Source organism: Solea solea, chromosome 1 (assembly GCF_958295425.1).
Source record: "Solea solea chromosome 1, fSolSol10.1, whole genome shotgun sequence".
In the NCBI taxonomy this organism is placed as follows: domain Eukaryota; kingdom Metazoa; phylum Chordata; class Actinopteri; order Pleuronectiformes; family Soleidae; genus Solea; species Solea solea.
The window spans coordinates 8,921,227-8,941,697 of NC_081134.1; the positions used below are offsets into that span (position 1 = coordinate 8,921,227).

The 20,471-nt window shown below is 41.2% G+C and overlaps 1 protein-coding gene across 1 annotated transcript; it reads left to right on the forward strand.

Moving 5' to 3' along the window:
• The first annotated feature begins 13,804 nt into the window (after window positions 1–13,804).
• On the forward strand, window positions 13,805–19,893 carry angptl4 (angiopoietin-like 4). Its single transcript, XM_058622216.1, has 7 exons — window positions 13,805–14,460; window positions 15,186–15,296; window positions 15,410–15,503; window positions 17,671–17,784; window positions 17,913–18,008; window positions 18,161–18,445; window positions 18,549–19,893. The coding sequence occupies exons 1-7, from the start codon at window positions 13,933–13,935 to the stop codon at window positions 18,731–18,733; spliced, it is 1,413 nt and encodes a 470-aa protein (XP_058478199.1). The 5' UTR covers window positions 13,805–13,932; the 3' UTR covers window positions 18,734–19,893.
• Window positions 19,894–20,471: the final 578 nt, after the last annotated feature.

Genomic DNA, 20,471 nt, shown 5'->3' on the forward strand with positions numbered 1-20,471 from the left:
TTTAAATGGATGGTCATTGTGTTATCCTGTCAGAGGTTGTGGTAGATGACCCATATTTCTGCAGATTTGTAATTTTCTATCTAGGGTGTGAAGTAGACCTCAGATTAGATTTGAGTTTGTGTACTGCTGTAGCTAAATAAGCGTATATTTTTAGAGGAACTGCAATCCAGAATCATATGCTGTTATACCTGGAAAAAGAAGAAATCAAAGTTAATGCTCCTGTAAAAGTACCAGTAACAACATTCATGTTTGTTTTATAGCTTTCCTGTAAACATTACTAGTATTAATAATAGACCCCAATTTCTGTGCCCAATGAAACTAGAGTGGGTTATTTTTAAACTGGCAAAGTCACAAAGATGAGCTTATAGTGGCCTAGTCTGTTGACTAGTCTTATAAGATGTCCAGGCTCACTTGATGTCATAGTGCGCTTAACTTAGATGTTAAGTTTTAATTAAGGACTATCAACTGAATTTCTTTACCCCAAAATAAGCATGTGCATTTTATGTACTGTCCAGCAGATGGTAGTATCACTTAGTTCAATTTAAAGATCAATTTAACACGAGCCACTCAGTGTTACCCAGTTAGTATTTTTTAAATAAATCCCTGTACAGGTGCTAAAAAGTGGTCCAACTATATATTTTGCATACAAACAAATTACACAAGTTACAGAAGTTAGATTTAAATAACCTAGCTGACTAAATTGTGTCTTTATGAGTCCGTTTCCAAAATCTCCATTCTCTCTGAGTGTTCAGAAGCCTTATCTAATTCACTTTAGGTGTTAATGATTGGGAATGAGTCCACTGCAGATCCTAACACTTAAGTATCTGTTCTTGTTGAAGCTTGCTGTTATCTGTGTAGCTGATAAACAGTATATTTAAACATTTTTATCTGACAGTTGTTTTTTACAATGTCTCCCTCTCTTCCCCCTCTCCTTCCACCCCAAGGCCACTCCCTGATCGTCTGCATGCCACAAAGGTACACAGCTTGTCGAAAACAGCAACTGTGGGCACGTCCATGTGATGAAGGAATGTAGCTCCTGTTGTTATTATTATTACTCTGCCGATGTAAAATGTGTTGCTACGTCCCAAAATAACACCACATTTGTTTAGTCATAATCACACTGTAAGTTATGAAACCATCCCAGAGTTCATACAGGATTACAGTAGTAGACTTCACCTGAACTCACAAAGCAGCTAACACTGGCCCACATTTAAATCCTGAAACAATGTTCTTTAACGCCTGATCACTGTATTTCAAACTTACTTATACAGTTCAAAAATAGATCAGCTTTGAATGGTGTGTATTCTATCTTTCACCCTAAGTCAGCTGGGACTGGCTCTAGCTCCCAAATAACCCTGATGCCGAGGATAATGTGGTAGAAAATGGATGGATAGTGCTGAGTGTGTTCCTTGGTCAGGATCTATTTATATTACGTAAATGGCAACAATAAAGGGAAACCAAGTCAAGGCACACACTATTGGTGTTGAAGTTAAAAGGCCTTAAGGCATTAAATATCACACACCCATGAGTTTCAGCTCAGTAAAAAGGGGTCAAATAGTGATCAGAGTTATAGCCACTGAGCTCTGAGAAGCAAAGGTGTATATAGCAAACTCTTGTTTGCTATTATATTGTATTTATATAGTGCCAACTCACAACATTCATTATCTCAAGGCAAGGTACATAGTATAAGGCAAAAGCCTTTACAATAATACCCTTTCACAGGAAGAAATCTCAGACAAAAGCAGACTCAAAGATGTGCAGACATCTGCCTCGACTGGTTGGGGTGAAAAGAAAAATGAGGGAGAGAGGAGAGGAGGAGGAGAGAAAGGACAAGAGGGAGGTGAGGTAGAGAAAGAAGAGCGAGAGAGAGACCAGGAGCAGATAAAAAACAATCATCCATCCATCCATTATGTTGACATCACAGGAGGACCTGCAGGTCTCCAGCCTAATGCAGGATTATTATCTATTTTCCGCATGTTGAAGAAGACCTGAAACATGTTACATGTTACATGTTATAAATCTTCGACTTCCATTTAAACTGAGTTGTTTTTGCAACCACCACAATCACAACCTGGTGTATGGGCGGAAATATATTCTTACTACCTGATTGACTTTTACAAAAATACCAGAACTATTTTTTAATATATATTCGGTCTAACAAACAAATTCCCTTTTGAACATGAATATTTAGATCTTTTTCTGGGGACCCACTGCCCTGCATGTCCCGCATGTCCTGCTCCAACACACCTGATTCACTCAGCTCATCAGCGAGCACTGCAGAAGCCTCATAACGACCCATTTATGAGAATCAGGTGTGTTGGAGCGGGGCAGGGCAGTGGGTCTCGAGGACCAGGATTGAGGAGCCCTGATTTAGTTGCCGTGCAGTTTATAATTCCTGTGACAAATGAGTTCAAACCAAAGACCAATCTTGTTGTGAAGAGGCTCTCTGGAGCTAGAGGAACTTGGCAGAAGAGCTTTGGGCTTTGCGTGTTCCGTGCTGGTTAACAGGATGTGCAGCCGGGAGGTCGTGTTGCCTCCAGCTGGGAAGAGAGGCCTCTGATTTACAAACTCTGATCCCAGTTATGGCCGGGGTCACAGCCCTCAACTTTACTAATAGGGCCCATAGGAGGCGAAAAGGGGATGCAAAGAAAAACAATCACCCCAGAGGTAACTAGAAGACATTCCATGCCCCTCGCTTTCTGTCCTCCCTCTCTCTCTTACAGTCTCTAACCTTACAGACCACTGAACTTTAGTGCACCCGTTTTCTCAACAGACTCTGTCTTTGTTTTCCTGCCTTTAGCTGCAGATGATGAGGCTGAAGACTGTGAGACTCTTCTAATCAGGCTCTCTCTACAGCTCACAGTAATGAGCGCAGATACAGAGCCTGAAATAAAAGGTTAAAGAATGAAAGAAGAATGAATGCACAGCACATCCCTCACTCAAAGCGTGCTAATTGTGTGTGCACTTCAAATAAATTCAAACGAGAGAGATTCTTGCATATTTAAAGCTGCAGTGGGTAACTTCTGGTGATCTTTGTTATAATTCTACCTCTGATTGGTCTCCATGAAAAGAAACCATGTAACATTATTTGTATACTGTGTCCTTACGCTGAAAACGGGCTCTGTCAAGCAAAACTATCAAACCTGCCGGAGTGTGTATACAGCAGCAGCACAGGGGCGGGCAAGGCAATGTGTTTCTGTGTTTCAATTACTCCCCGTGTGCAGCATGGAAAAGTCCTCAGGCAACACAATATATCAATCCTTTTACATGGAGAAACAGTGACGAGCATTGTTGCCTCACAGCAAGAAGGTCACCAGTTGGAATCCTGGTTCAACGGAGGGCCTTTCTGTGTAGAGTTTGCATGTGTGTGCCGCACTCCTCCCACAGTCCAAAAACATGCAGATTATGTTAATTGCACACTCTTGATTGACTGTCCAGGGTGTACCCCGCCTATCGCCCTACGACCCTCCTGTGGAGGATAAAGCAGTAAAAGATGGATGGATGTATAATAAAGACAAAAAGACATCAATCTAACCAGAGGACCAGAAAGGGTAAAATAAAGAGAAGGCAGCTTGAACAATGACACACACAAAAAGACAGCTTTTATGTTAGCAAAAGTGCAAATGGGGTGAGACTTCACCATGTGAAGGTCAGAAAAACAAGTGGAAATTTATTTTTTGAAGCCTCAGTCTCCCACAACGCATGTCATTTATACAGTATCTCTGACCACAGTTCCCTGCACAACAATGTCACAGCATAAAAGGCAGGTGCAAAGGCAGATGGGGAGGAAACGCGAGGGGCGGAGTCAGGCGCATGGCTGTTGATAATAACGAAGCTTGTTGTGGAGGAACAGTGTTGAGGGAACGGGGCAGAATCTGTCACAACAAACCTCGTGAACTGACTACACTGTTGGTGCTGTTCTGGAGTGTTCGCGTGGCACTGAGGGCAAATCTGATGTGAGCAGACTTGTTTTATGACCATGATCCGTGACGCCTATCATTTTTAAATGAGAGGCAGCACCGGGTTTAACTTCACCTGAGACAAAAACTATTTCCTCACAGTTTCACACTGGAAAAAAAAAAAACCTTAACATTCCACTCAGCGGGTTAAAGAGTTGGGTTTAACTAAGGTTAAATGAAAAGACTGACATGTTTTCTTTTTGATGAGAACCAACATGAAGGGAGTTTGACCTATTACCTCAAAAGCATGGTAACACATCTGAACTATTTTGGGGTAACTTTGGGAAGCCGGGTGATTTTTTTTGGGTGTTCATTTCTGGGGGAGCTCATATGCAGTTATTTACTGAGAGTCCTGCTCTTGTTAACAAGGAAATTATCTTTGTTGAGTATAAAATGTCCCAATTATGAAGTAAATTACAGCAAAAAAAACTAGAAAACCTTGCTAAAAGATTAAAGCAAATAGCACAAGGGATGTCGGGGCCCGTTGTACTACCCGAGAAGAAAGCCTGGTACCTGAAATGTAATATACAGTGCCTACAAAAATAAAAAGATGGAAGACAACTCACCCATCCATCCATCTTCTACCACTGTATCCTCCACATGAGGTTCACGAAGAGAACTCGGACTAATCCCAGCTGACATAGAGTGAAAGGTCACCTGTTCAACACAGGGAGACATAGTAATCTGAATGGACTGAATTAGATTTTATGTACATTGTCATGTACGTTAAATAAATAGTTAAAATACATAGAGACAGTAACAGTAATAATGACCTAATGTGTACCTAGCGGGTCATTCATGACTGCTTTTGAAATATTGCACAACTGTCTGCATTGTGAAATATAATGTACATATTAGTCGTCTTACTGAGAGCATTCAATAATTCCATGTGGAAAGTACATTATCTGGGTCAACGGTTGTGCTTTATGTTCCCCTTTTGTTCAGGTTTGTTTTCTCGACTAAAGAAAGGCTCAGACTGTGTCACATTCAATTTAAGATTCAGAGGTTTCAAATGATGGTCCTGGAAGAATTTTCACATATTTGCAGAAATATTACAGGGGCTTGGCGGTGCCACTCACAGCTGGGTCAATATTCAACAGGAACAAACTCCAGTGTCGTTTCAGGGGCAAACACATTAATCCTGTCTCATGTGAAGTAGGTCCCACAAACCTCCGCGCTTGTTTAGACCTGGAATATAAGCCAGTGTTGAACGTCTCCACAGAAAGTCAGGGGGAAATATAAATAAGGAACATTTTAATTTTGTTATGACAACTCAGAATCCATAGTAACACCAAAGCCGACCTTCTCCTTGTTAGCAATAGACAACAACAGCATTTTCAATCCAGGTGCATCTTAAGGATTGTTAGGATTTTTTATTGTATTAGCTTAAACTAAAGTAGAAAAATATGCTATTGTTGTGTTTAATAGGCAACTGCGCAGAGACTTGTCAGATTATCCCACTTCATTTAAATTTAAAGCAGACTAAAAAAAAAAAATGATTGCACGAAAGATATTATAAATACTTTGTTTTTTTTGTATTATTTAATGTACTCAAAAAGATCCATATTTTTGAGCTTGGACTGAGGTAAACGTCCTCTGACTGCAGTTACATGTTTAACTCTGCTTTGTCACACAGCACGGGGGTTAGTTTTGCAAACAAATACAAAATACAAGTACAGTATAGATGTTCTGTGGTGCAACAGAAAACAGAGATAAAATAAGAGATTACTCGATCGTTTCTGCAGAAATGTGAGCACCTATGCAGCTGCTGTGGTGCAGTTAGAGGTGAGTACTCCTCCTGTCTGGAGGAACACTTTGTAATTCAAGGCTTTTTTCCTTTTCCTTCTCCAAACCACCAGCTGTTTAGCACTTGACAGTAAGAGGCTCTCTGCCAATCCCCACATCTTTCCCTGAACAGGCCTCCTTCACTGTTCCCTCTTCAGTTCGAGTGCCTCCTCCATCTGACCTACTTTCACGTCTGCGCCCATTGATTCTAATTAACGGGGAGATGTATCGGTATCACTGTGGTCAATGACTGATCCGTAGCAACCTGAAGAGCTCTTTTCTCTAAGGAAAACATAGTTTGTGTGCTTGAGTGTTTCTCATCAGTTCATGGGAATCAGGATTGATATGTGAGGGTTCACATGTGCAAGGGGCTGATTTTTGGGGACAAAACTGTGTCCCATGGGGAAACTTCTTTATATCTATTCAGTCGGGGAAAATTAAATGCAGCTGCGCCGAATCCCCCCCTGACAATATAAACATGTGTTTATGAGTTTATTTGTACTGTTTTTACTGCCACTGCTTTAGCACGGAATTCATCCTTGAACATGGTAAATAGTTTTGGCCTTCAGGGGGAATTTTCTCTGCGCAAACACTTATTCAGTGAATCAGGCTCTAAAACATCAACACATGCCTTTGAGTTGTTAATCAACCGTTGTCTGAAACAAGTGAGCCAACCATTTAGCTGCAGATCCAGTTACAGAGGAGGACACAGGCATTCATTTATTTATTTTACAGAATAATAAATGGATCTTTATTCTCAAAATGTAAAATATTTAGGTTTATTTGGCCTTGGCGCATGTATGCACTTTAATGAGCATAATCCTATTTTGTGTGCTGATAAATGCACTGTTGACAATTATTCATTAGATAACATGCTCCCCTTCAGCACCTCATCCCCCTACGTAGCACGCTATATTTACTTTGTATGTCAAAATGACATACTGTTTTCCTATTTTCCCTGCTCGTGCTAAATAAGCGTCTCTGTCCTGGCTGTAGTTGTGTATTTTTAAATGTCAATCTTCTCATCAACTCTGCAAGAAAGCACATTTTCCACTGAGTGGAAAAATGTCTCAAAATATGGCATTAGTACTTGAAGCATCAGCTGTTTGGTACAGTCTGTGCTGTCTGGTGTACAGCATGAATAAAAAAAAACAACCTCAAAGTCACGTTGGGGCTTCATTTCACCTCAGTTGTGTCAGTCTGGATTTCCTGTGTGGACGAAAAGAACGATCAAGGTTGAAAAGCAGACATAAATCCTCTGTGCGGTTCAGTTTTTCAACCAATTTCCAGACTCTAAATGTCCATGAAATCACTCGTCTTGTTGGAACGCAGCCACCGCAATTAACCCAAGGATGAAGTCTAATAATGTTTGCAATCTGACGAGGGTGGCACTTGTTGGTTCTGCACACAGTGACAGAGCCAAAGCCAAAAATACTGTAAACGAGTGTGGATTAACATCACCACAGAGACCTGACGGTGAATACTGAAGTCTGTACGTATTTACATTGTCCTAACTGGCATATGGTATTTGTACATTCTGTACTTTTCAGCTTCCTGCCAGCTGGCTCTGGAACACTCATGTATTCCACAAACAGTGAAAGAACAAAAGGAAAAGTACAGGGGATGAATACTGCGCTCTCTCTCTTTCTCTTTCCCTCTCTTAATTCTCAGACTTAGAAGAAAAAAATATCACATGGCAAACCAACCCAGTCAAGCAGAAGCAATAACATAAACCCATTCATTTGCACTATGTAGCACAGGTCTGTGCATGCGTACGTGATACCATGATACCCAAGGAAGGACTGTTAAAAGAGATGACTGTGTGAATACACATGCAAGAAGGATACATGTATTCACTCCACTACACAACATTCAGCCGGTCCGAGTTTGCTTTCACACTGCACTGTTCAGTTAAATGAACAGAATCTTATGAATAATGTATTCCCCTCCTCACCTGAGGCGGCGCTGCATCAAGAATTGCTGAAGGAGACCCCGCTAACCTGCTAATTAGTTCGTATGCACGTATGTTTTGGTTGTGTTTACCCACAATGCCCTGCGCTGTAGTCTGCTTCCTACGTTTGAAGGCACACCACATTTCGCTTCTTTGATGCGGATCAAGAGTTGGGTTGCGCATTCGCACCTCCCCAAAAGAACCAGACTTTCCGAGCAAACAAACTAGGGTTCGATTAAGAAGGGCTGGTGTGAATGCTCCCTAAACGTACAAGCTCCACTCTTTAAAATGCTTCTTGTCCCCACCCAACCCTGCACTGCTGCTGTATACTCACAAACGCCTCCTCAGTCAGGTCGAATAGCATTTTTTGACGAAGCCTGTTTTCAGATAGACGAAGCACACATCCATCTTCTACCGCTTTATCCTACACACAAAGCATACAAATAATGTTACACTGTTTCTGTGTATGATCTGTGCATCATATAGATGCAAAATAAGAACAAATGACACCAGAAGTTACACACTGCAGCTTTAACGTCCACAGTCAGCTGTACAAACAAGGACACACACTGCGGCTGTTCTTTTGTCTTACATAACTTGTCTTATGTCTGTTTTTGACCTCAAAGAGGCAAAAAAGAAAAAGAAAAACAACTTTCCCCTAAAATGGGGAATTCAGAATCCTCACAGGATGTTCAAAAATGATATTAAAAGCTATTTTTAAAAGCGAGCGAGAGAAAAAGAGAGAAGACACGACACTGTTGCGTGGGAAGTGGTGTCTCTTGATACATGCTGATGTAAAATAGGGACCATCTTGTCTGAGGGACGGCATTTCAGAGTCCACACAGGAAATCTCTCACATCCTCTCCAGGCCTCAGAGAAAAACCAACAACGGTCATTGCCCCACTCCCAAGAAACTACCAGTAACCACACTAACAACAATGGAAAGGATTACTAAACATAAGTAACTTGTCTGGTTTCAATTGGCCTGTGAAAGGTTTAAAGGAATACTTCACCGATTAGCATTTGCATTTAGCTTTGTATTACTAGAATAGGGCTAGTATTTTTGAATAATTGTGCTTCCCAACCTCAGTTTCCCCTGAGTTGAGAAATATCTTCATTCTTCTCTTGTTAGGTGTCCACCAGTGAAAAATACTTTCTATTCTAGCAATACAAAGCTAAATGCAAATGGGTGAAGTATTCCTTTAAGCAGAGAACATAGTTGGGAGAATACGGACTCTGCCTGGACCTGCTGTGCTCAAACCAGTGTCACATTTGCTCTGGCAGCGGGGTCAGCGTGTTGTTGTTCCTGGGGCAACAAAATGTCAAACAGGCACTTGAGCAACAGTCAAGGCTGAACAAATAGGAATGCTGCACACTCACTCTCCACCACATGGGGGCAGTAGTGTGTTATACCTGATTATGAACTGTTTAAAGGACAGAATGAGTGGGGGGGGGGGTAATTGGTTCAGTGCAAACGTTCTCCTCTGCACGTCTGTGTCAGTGCATTAATGCTGACGCGGGTGTCTGTCAGCAGGGTTTTTTGTTGTTTTTTTTGAAATTGAGGAAATGTCATTTATCCCCCAGCTGTAGACCCTGATGAGCTTGTGATTGCTTTGGAAAGGTAATATTTAAAAGTGTGTGGGGGGGAAATAGTTCACTGACAGTTATACATTGGCAGTAGAGGCAGTGGTGTAATTAATAAGAGGTCATTAAATAAAGGTTTTGAGTCAGTACTGTACAAATTGAATCACTGGGACTTTCATGCACGACATATAATAAAAGTGAAAGTGTCCTGTGTTTGACAGAGAAAAACATAAAGGATTTATAATTACTCATTTATTTATTTGGTAAATTTAAATTGCTTATTTAATAAACAAGTATATACATTATAAGTCCAAAGTGTTTCCATACCCTGATTGTCTGACTATTTGGCAGTTACTCTTGTCCTGATTACCATTAATCTTATTAACATGTTGCTATTTATAAATGGTAAAAAAGGAATGTTTTTGAGTGTAGAACAAATAATACAGACATATAAACTCACTCTTTTAGAAGCAACACATCCCAGTCCCCTTCATCATAGTTTATGAAGTGTTAACGACCTAATTAATAACCCAAATATGAGCCATTTATAAATCCTGACTGAGTCACTGTTGTGTGCAGTTTAATGCTCGTCACATACAGAGATAAATATATTACAAGTTTACAATAAGACTGACACTATCCTTGCAGGAGATTGATACATTTTTTATTATTACATTACTAATTTGGCTGTCAACAAAAGAAGAAGTCTTAGAAGTCTTTCAAAATTGTGTTTAAAACTACCTAAATGTTAAAGAGTTCCTACATGCTGGTGTATTAACCATTACAGAAACATACACAATGATTTAGTTAATTATCAATGCTGTTCATTTAGGGCAGCTGTGGCTTTGAGTGGAGGTCTAATACATTTTATTAAGCTCAGTATATAATATGATATTTTTGCAGGACAGTCTTACTGAATCTTATCAATGTGCTACTATTTGTAAATGGAAAAAGTTACAGTAAGTTATAACACCTTCTTAATGATTTATAAAGTGTTAACAACCTACCTAATCATCTCATTATGAACCCTTATTTTAGTGATACAGAAAAAAAATACATCTAATTAGACTTAGACTAAGTTATTTTGTGACTTCAACTGTAAACTCTCTTTGAGGATTATTATATATTAATTATTATAGTAAAGGCGGTCACTGAGTGTCTGCCTATTATGACCTCATCTTAAGATTTACCGTATGTAATGAGGAATATAGGATAGTTAATATGTGGCTGAGTCACAGAGGTGTGTACTCATCCAAAGACATGACTAACAGCGTGTCTTTTTCCAATGAAATGATATATCTAATCATATGCTGAGATTGCACTGAACAGGAGCATGCAAGGGGATGTTTATTTCTACTTAAATTCCCTTCACCAATAAATCTTTATTCTAGTTTATTTAATAAATTCCGGGGTGTAATTTTGGCCAACACAAATGGACAAATCTGTAAAAAACTATCAAATAAAAGATCACAGACCTCAGTTTATCCATGGGAACCAGAGGTTTAACAGTGCTACTGGATCCAGCACCTGCTTTTTTTTCGCTCTCTCTCTCTTTCCACCCTCTCTTGTACATGACGGTGTCTGGGGGCGGTGCTGGGATTTACAGATGTTCTGTGTTTGGAAACTGGGTGAAGGGTTACCATGCCGGCTACAAAGATGGGAGCGGACATTTTGGGAAATTGAATGAGCAGCTGTGGCAGGGAAAACTGGTGATGATGGGTTACATGCAACTGCATGGCTTCATGACTGCAAATGACAGAGAGGACAGAGAGGAGAATCATTCCTGCAGCCCTCAAACATTATGGCAGAAACTGAACAAAGAAAAATAAAGTCAATACTGTAAATCCAGTTGTGGAAAGTAAGTATATACTCAAACACTGTACATGAGTACAATAATGATGTATTTGTTCATTACTAGTCTTAATTACAAGCTGAAACAATATACTAATGTGTCAAAGATGGAAGATTGTAATGTATTTAGCTTCCAGGCAGTAATGGATAATTCAAATGGCAATCTATAAAAACATTATACTATATGATTATTAGCATCATTTTGAAACTGCACTTAATTTCTGCTAGTAATTATTTATTTAAAGCTGGACTTTATTGATAATACACTGTAGTATTTGTACTTGTTGAGAAATACACAAAACCCCACTTTCCCTGCTGATGAAATCACAATCATTTGAATTTGTGGATACTGTATATTGATAAATTATTTCATGTACAATCTTATCTAAAAGGAGTCATATGACAACTTGCTTTGCCAATCAATGTCAGACCATTTTTCACACCAACATTCAGTATATTGCTTTTCATTTAGTTCCGTAATAAACAGCTCCACATGATCGCACACACACGGCTGTAATTAATCAGAACCACCACATTTAGCCATGTTTCCCTACTGAACTGAACACCGGAGGAACATTATCCACGTTCCTTTAAATAAAGTATAAATTAATGCGTTGCCTGAAATAACAAAGACATCAGCCACCGAGGCCAAGAAAAATGAAGAGCTGGCGTTCATCCTTCACATACTTCCTTCTCATCCTGCTCACACCCTTGTAACATCCCAGAAGAATGCCAAAAAAGAACGTGTATGCTTGTACAGTCATGCTGAACATGTAACAGACAGTCATTGGGTTCAGCCATTATTGTTCGGAGTCTTTTTTTAATTCGCCATTTTCCTGCTTAGACCTGCTCCACATGGACACCTTTGTCAAAACTCTGGATAAAAAAACAAAAACAAGAGATCACTGAAGACAGAGAGTGAAATATAGTTATGAACATCACAAATCATCACCACAGGTCTTGCAATTTGAATAAACCAATGCAAATCTACATTGACCTGAGTGATCTTATTGTTTGGAATTATTCAGTATTGACTAATAAAGTCTTTGGTTACTCATGTGTAAAAAAAACAAAAAACCCTGTGATGTCTTTGAGGAGGAATATTGCATTTTGGTGCATTCCAGATACATAAGTGTCAGCTAAAATTTTCCTCTCAAGCACTGTCAGCACTCAGCATTCTCCCAGTTACCTTTCACCTACTTTAGTCTGGGCTGTGGCGAGGAGAGGGTTAAAGCAGCTCCTTCTTTGGGCTCTGGCCCTGGATCACGTACTGCCTCCAATCTCCCGTCAGACTCTGTAAAAAAAAAAAAAAAAAAAAAAATGAAAGAAAGAACTCATGGCCCATGATGTTGGCATTCTCTGTGTCGTGAACTTTCCCCTAATTCTCACAGTCTTTATAGAACAGAGGTTTGCTGAGGAGCACCTCAGGCCAAATGAGTGCTACGTTCCTCTAAATGACGTGACTTCATTCAGTGCTTGTGGTAAATGGGAGGACATAATTAGGAAACCTGAGTACTCCGCCTCAATACCTGAAGAATCTTATTTCATCTATCACCTCATTTATGTCGACTATCTGAGGAAAATGACATTAGTGATTTATTCAGTTAAGTGCAAAGGAACATCTTCTGATGTCAGAGACATTCAAAGTATTTCAGAACCAGATATACTTTGTAAGTGGCTTAGTGCCTGTGTTAATATTCATAATTGCGTATTGTGTTTGTTTTTCAAGCTAAATCATTTTACATGACATTATAAATTGTATACAACTTGAATCTGTGTGCTGTGAAGATCAAATCAGTTGTTTGTGCATCACTTTTGTGAGGAGATTGTAAAAGATTAAATGCTCATATTCCTTAATAAAGCAATTTTGAACGACATTAAAATAACTTAATAAAAGAGACTGGAGGTGATCCTTAAAAGAGACAATTCAGTGAGAGATAATACAGTAGAACAGAGAGAACGTTTGAAACAATGGTGCAATGTTACGGGACAAGGAATAGGGTTTATGAACTTCTGAAATGAGGAACGAGGCTCTGGTTTTCCCCACAAATAGTGATTCATTCACTTAAGGTCTGGGCTCCATCTTTCACCAGCATTAGTATGAATCCAGACTTCCTCTTTTGCTTTCAGTTTTGTTGAAAGAAATGTACTTTTGAACTTCAATTCAGCAGCTGATTTACAACAACTGATGTCTGTGGGGGTTCTCAGTCATCCACGTCATAGTCATCTAATGTTTCTAAATCTCCAGCCCTATTTTGGACTTTGAATGGACCAAACAGACAAACTGGCTATTATTTGGGTGTAATTTGGGTCTTGATATCATTATGAACCCATTTCAGGATGTTCTTGAGCTGATAAAGGGATTTGCCCAGGTACACATACAACACTTAATGTTAAGTCCACAATACTTCTCAATAGGGGAATGGTTCCACTGGTGGGGACATAGATTGTTCAGTTTCCTCTGGTAGATAAAGTCTTCTTCTCCCACATTGCAGAGATGAAAGTCTTTTTGTTATATCATGTCCCTCCTCTGCCTCTGTCATGAATAGTTAACAGAGAGGTGGAGGAGGGACAGAAACCTGAGATTAACTGCACCCCTCCTTCGCTCCTGACAGCCAATGGCAGGCCGCTCAGAGCTGAGGGCTGTGAAACTATATAATCCTGGGGCTGTGGTTGTTCAGACAGAAGCCTGATCTCTCAACTCATCCAATCCAAGGGGATAAAGCAGGACACTGAAGACTTCTGCAGCAAGAGAACACTCATTCGAAAAAGCAAGAAGTTACATTTAGAATAAGAGGAAAAATGAAGACAACATTGGCAACTCTGACTCTCAGCCTGGTACTGCTCATGGCCACAGGTTTCCCTTTGCAGAAGAAAGTTGGATCACCCACTAGTGGTGCCGCCAAGGAGAAACGTGTACAGTACGCAGCGTGGGATGATGTCAATGTCATTGCCCATGGCCTGCTGCAGCTGGGCCAGGGGCTGAAGGAGCATGTCGACAAAACCAAAGTCCAGATGAGGGACATCTCCACCAAGCTGAAGGTATTTAATCGCACAGTGACCGAGCTGGGAAAGGAGGGACAGAGACTGCGAGTAGAAGGTGATGCCCTGAAGGTCCAGGTTCAGGGACTGGAGGACAGAGAGGGGCAGCTGCTGAATGTCACGGCCGAGCTGAGGGAGAAAGCAGAGGAGATGCAGCAGGAGAGGAAGATAATGAATGAGAGGATGAGCCGGCTGGAGGAGAAGGTTGACAGCATGCTGCAGGGAGAGACGGTGCAGTCTGACTCCAACACTGGTGCCAAGAACAAGAGTGATGCCCGCAACATCCAGGTGAGAAAAGAAGCATTTCTATGTTTGGTTGGTGATTGATGATGGTCATTTAAAAGGCATGATTATGTTAAACACTGGCTAGTCTGGGACTATATTAATTCTTCCTTTTATATATATTTATAATATTGTTGCACATCTACAGTTGTTTAAAGGGTCGCTTTAACTTAGTGCAGTACAGTTTGCATGGAGAGGAAGGGCAATTATTTAAGTGAGGCTTTTATATGATGTTCAGGGGGAAAGCTGCGAGTGGTGGGCGTATTGGAGTGGAGGGGGGTTGGTGAAGAAGCCTGCTCTGTATGCAGGACCACCATGCAGTGCGTGCAGAGCAGGCAGGAACGCAGTAAATGCTGTCAGACAAAAGAATATGCGCGCACCGGCTACAACAATGTGTGAAGACATCATACGTCCCATTTTACAGTCTACAGACTATTTAGCCTATTTAGACTATGTGGCCTTTTTGCAGTTCTGTCTTTACAAAATAGCATGTGAGAGGGATGAAAAATCCCGCTCTGTGAACGAGTTACATAACTACAGCTCAGTCAGCTGGAGAGGACAAGCGCTCGTTAATGTGGCCTCTCAATGGAACCCAGCATGTGGTCAAACTGTTGTGTTGATTCTGGATGTTCTTTTCTGCGCCATGGTCGCGTTTTACGCACATGGCACAGAGTGGATTCAAGTTGATAAAACACTAAAAAATGTTGTTCCTTTGCGTGTGTTTTTACTAGCTGATGCTGGAGGCTCAGAACAGACGCATCGATGATCTGATGGAGAGGATCCGACTCCAGCAGGAGAAGCTTGATAAGCAGAATGTGCGCATTAGGACCCTGCAGAGTCAGGTGAGCAATCACGACAGTGGTTAAACAAGAAAACGACTGCAAGCTATTTGTCTTATAATCACAAGTTCATTCATTTCGTCAATGATTCCTAACTCTTTTTTTCCCCCCCTCAGATCCAGCTGTCACGACAGAGACCGTCACTGCGCAGCAGCACCACAGGCGACTCCGAGCAGAGTGGCATCGTGGAACAGGGCGACTCACCAGTTGGTAAGTAGAGCGTCTGAAATCCCCTCCTGACACTGTCCTAAGTCCATTGCACAAAATGCGACGCCAAATGTGGCGCACCATCTGTTCGCCGAGGCCTCAAAGAAGCTTAAATCAATGGCAATTAAAGTCAAGGGATCAAATCATTGTGTTGGCTCGCGCCTGAGCTCAGCTTGACGCCAGGGAGATGCTCCCCATATCATCTGGTGGCCTTACTGCACAGGGAGTGAAGCTTTTAAAACCCAATGACATTAGTCAGAAAAAACAAGACATGGGGACAAATTGACATGAGGACAAATTGAATCAGGCCAACAAAAGATGACATACAAACTCAACACCTTTATTTCAAGATATCTATTGAGATATTAAAGCAATCTCCCTTTGGCAATGCCTCTCTCTCTGTGGTGTACAGTAATTGTATGAGGTAGTTAATAATGCCCCCGACAAGCTGCTGCTGCTCCCATCTGAGCTGAACTGTGACCACATCTGCTCATAATGACTGTTTTCATCCAGACTTGATAGACGAGCAGAGTCACCAGTGTTTGTCACTGTGAAGTCTTCACAGAGGATGAGGTGGATGATAGCAGAGAGTGAGGAAGACAAGCAGAAACCTCTACATATTGTATAAGTCCCATTGTAGTAATGAATCGGAGTACACATGAGCTTGCATCCCCGTTTCCAATAGCCACAGATGAGAAGTAGGTGAAAGGTGAACCCGGCTGAAGCAGCAGTTGAGTTCGGTCAGCCAGTGAAGCCCACAGTAACACCTCAGAGCTCTGACATCAGCAGGATTTCAGGAATGAGGACAAAAGAAACAAGTCTCACTGGCGAGTTTTCAACTGGGGGAAAGTTCACCCGTCTCTGAGAGTGTTCAGTCAGGGTCACACAGCTCAGTGGGATTTCTCACACTGATCAGTTGTGTGGCGGAGAGGGAAGCCTGGCAAAGGAAGGCTTTGTAAAAATTTAGCAATCAAGGTTCCTCAGATTACTGGCCTTGTACCTGAGCCAGAAAAACAACAGGGAACAGGGGAAGGTGGTCTAAATTTATCTGTGACCTTTGTACAGATATCTTTCACTGTTTTGAAGACCCCCGCCGTCTTCTTTCAGACATCCAAAGTCTTTGTGCAAAACAAACATTTGTGGATTCCTCAAGAATGAGCAACCTTTCCCCTAGATCTGTCAGGGAGTCAGACATCCCCCTCCTCCACCTCAGTCATCCTCTCCTCTCCTCCCCCATCCCTGCACACCAGCTCCCTACCTCCACCTCCATCTCCTCCTCCGTTGTAATGAATAATTAGTGTGCCAAAGTTCAGGAGAACTCATAACCCCCGAGGCAGACGACAACGACTACTGGTCACCACAAGTTCATGCCTCTAGGAGAGATAATCACACTGAAAGAGGAAAATTAACTTTAATGAATGAGTATCACGTGACGACAATGCCATCCATGATCCATGATATCAGTCATGAGCCACATTAGCCACATGACAGCTTCAGCTGGTGCAGGAGACCCCTGCCTCGTATTCCCGCTGTCTTCAATTTCCCTTTTATAGCAGCAGCCCCTATCCTCCCCACCACACTCTGATCACGCCCTGTGCATGCACCAGCCATGCATTCCTGCATCACTGAGCGGCTGCTGTGCACGTGAGGGACGTGTGACTAGTCAAGGGGGTGGGGGATTGTAGTATGGGTAACGTGTAACTCAATAGACTGGAGGATGGAGCAGCTGTAAAAAGGGAAGCCTGCTTGGGAACTGGGACAAGGGTCATGTTTATAACCAAGAAAGAAGCTCTCACTCCCTTGTTAGGGTTAGGTCAAAGGCTCCATCATGCACACACTTGTATCTCCGGTTTCACCGATAAGCTCACTTGTAGTGATAGTCTTATTTGCAAACACCTGGCTCCCATGCAGCCGAGAAATCTTTTTTGGTTCAGTGAAATTTCAGCCTCCATTCTAAGTGTTTTTTAATGTCCCCAACAGCAACAGTACAAAGTTCAAGGGAGTAAAGCTGAAGAAAAACATGTGTAAATGTGTCGCGTATAAATAGCATAGTCAGCATTGCTAGGGTAAGAGTAATCGGGCTGTTTAGACTGTGCGGCTGTGCAGTGGTGATACTGTGAAAGCTGTTTCTTTAAACGCTGTTATGTTTTTCTCTGTGTTCCTTTTGTAGAGGTGGCATCAGACTGTCATGAGCTGTTCCTCAGAGGAGAGACCAGGAGCGGGGTCTACACCATCCAGCCAATCAATGCAGAGCCCTTTAAAGTTTTCTGCGAGATGACAGCTGGTAGGTGGAGTTAAACTTCTTTGTCTTTTGATTTGCCTTTTTTTAAGCTTTGCCAAAATTTAATTAGATATATACAATTGTATTAATACAATATTGTCTAATTAAGCCCTCTTTGTATTTCTATCCAGAAGGTGGATGGACAGTCATCCAAAGGCGCCAAGATGGCTCAGTGGATTTTGACCAGCAATGGCAGGCCTATGAGAAAGGCTTTGGCAGTCTCAATGGTAAGTGCTTTCGCTAACTTCAGCATTGATCCTGTCCAGGTGCTAGCTGGCCTGGCCAAGACCAGATTAGTTTACACGACTTGACGGTATTTACTGCTGCTCCATCAGTGGAGTCCATCAGTTTTCTAACCCCGCTCTGTCTGCTTCTCCAGGAGAGTTCTGGTTGGGTCTTGAAAAGATCCACTCCATTGCCAAAGATGGCGGCTACATCCTCAACATCAAGCTGTCCGACTGGGTGGATGACTTAGCATCAGTCCATCTCCCTTTCCATTTGGGTGGAGAAGAAACCAAGTACTCGCTCCAGATTCCAAAAGTTGGTACCTTCGGAATGTTACAGAGTTCTCTTGGGACTGACGCCGCCTCCGGCCTGCCATTCTCCACAAGTGACCAAGACAATGACCAGAAAACTTACACCAACTGTGCCAAGCACCTTTCTGGTAAGTTGTAAATGACAATCACAAAAATAAACACTGGTGTTTGTTTGTTTTAACATGAGCTTAAATTCAACATCTAACCTGATTTTATTCTTTATCTTTGTAGGTGGTTGGTGGTTCAGTAACTGCGGTCACTCCAACCTAAATGGCAGATACTTCCAGAGTCCTCCTCCCAAGCAGCGGCATCAGAGGAAGCAGGGGATCTTCTGGAAGACCTGGAGAGGCCGCTACTATCCTCTCAAGTCCAGCATGATGATGATCGCCCCGGCTGTGATCGTGAACAAGTCATAAAGAATAGAAAAAAGACAGAGAAATTGTTGAGACAAAGATAGGTGGGGGGGGAGGAAGGAATTAGCATTTGGTCTATTTTTTTCTTTTCTTGGTGCTGAATTAATTAAATAGAGGTTGTCTCTCCCTGTGAGAAAAACACCAGAGCCAAGGCCCTCAAAGAGAACTCACACTAAATGAGGTTCACGTTGTCAATGCTCTATTCTTTGAGAGACAAACAGTTTCCTTCCCTGCACCAAAGGCCACAAATGGAAAAAAACAAAAACATGCAGTGGGATTAATTTTTTTCTTTTTCGCATTTTGTACTGATGTTGTCAATTCCATTTGTTGGCATGCAGCAGGAGCCCCAGGTCACCGGACAAGTCCAGGCCTGTCTACTGTGCTGTGATCCACAAAACATTTCTATCAAGTCAAGACTCGTCTGCAGAATTGTGTCAGCAGCACGTGGACTGCGGTTGAGATAGACTGTGGTTTTGTAGGGCGTAAAAAAAAAAAACCCCGTCAGCTCAAACAACTTATTTTGTGAGGTGAAACGCAGGCTGATTAAATTAGCCCTTTGAAACCAATGGTGTGGACCAAACGGTGACTTAACTAAAACAAAAAGTCATTTACCACATGATTATGATATTAGTCTTTGAAAGCATCATGTTTAGGTCTTAAATCACTTTAAGCTAAGATTATGCTGCAGAAACTGTTACCACTGATGTTAAAAGCGGTTTGTGGTGGGGCACTGAAAACCATTCCAGCCTTTTGTACAACATACAGTACATTATTCTGCCTGCAAATTTGAATCAAATTAAGCATATTCTTCACGGTCTAAAAATATTCTGTGGAGATTAAGAAGATGTAAAGTCATATTGACTACTTGTAAGATGAGAGACAGTTTTGTATATAATGTATGAAGAAATGTTGTTTGTCTTTTCAGAAAAGCAACTGTTACTGATCTGTGGTGACATTAAATGTTTTGTCACCAGAGAGTTTTGTTACTGTAGAGGTCCCCTTTTCTTATTTAAATGATGTAAAGAGACAAGATATATATTTCTGGTGCTGTCTGTTAGTAATTTATATTGTCTGTGATGTGTTCAACAGATTTTAAATTGTTTTTTTAAGAGAAAATACCAATCTAAAGGCCAAAATGAGCCAATAAAACTGATTTAAATGATTATCTGTATTTGTCTGTTTATTATGCGTTACCTCAAAACGAACACACAAAACAAATTCATAGAAACAAACCCTATCTACAGTCAATATAAGTGGATAGGCATTATTAAATGCAATTAGACAGAAATGCAAAAGTGGCAAACTTCCCATGTCTACATGTTAACTTTATACTGTAAACCTAACAAAACATGTCTCCCAAAGCTGAGATTTTCTGTTGGAACCGACTCAATTTCCTGGAGCCACACGTGGCAGATCTTGAAGACTTAACCAGCTTTGCCACGTTACCTGCAAGCAGCAGCTTCGAAGTGTCAGTTTTAATTCACACTTTCTCCTTGCTTGTTAGTTTCATTATTAAGCGCTTCATCTGTAGTGATCCTCTGGGCATGGATCAACGTTTGATGGACTGAGCTCTCAGCTGCAGTGTCAACAAGCAAGAGAAAAACAGGTGACACTCAGCAAACTTTAGTCAAATCATCAACAATAGTTTGATATAAGAGCTAATCAGCTGTGACAGTATCCAAATCTTTCAATATTATTATAAGGACAATGGACTTCGGATATCAAGACAGCTACAGCTAGT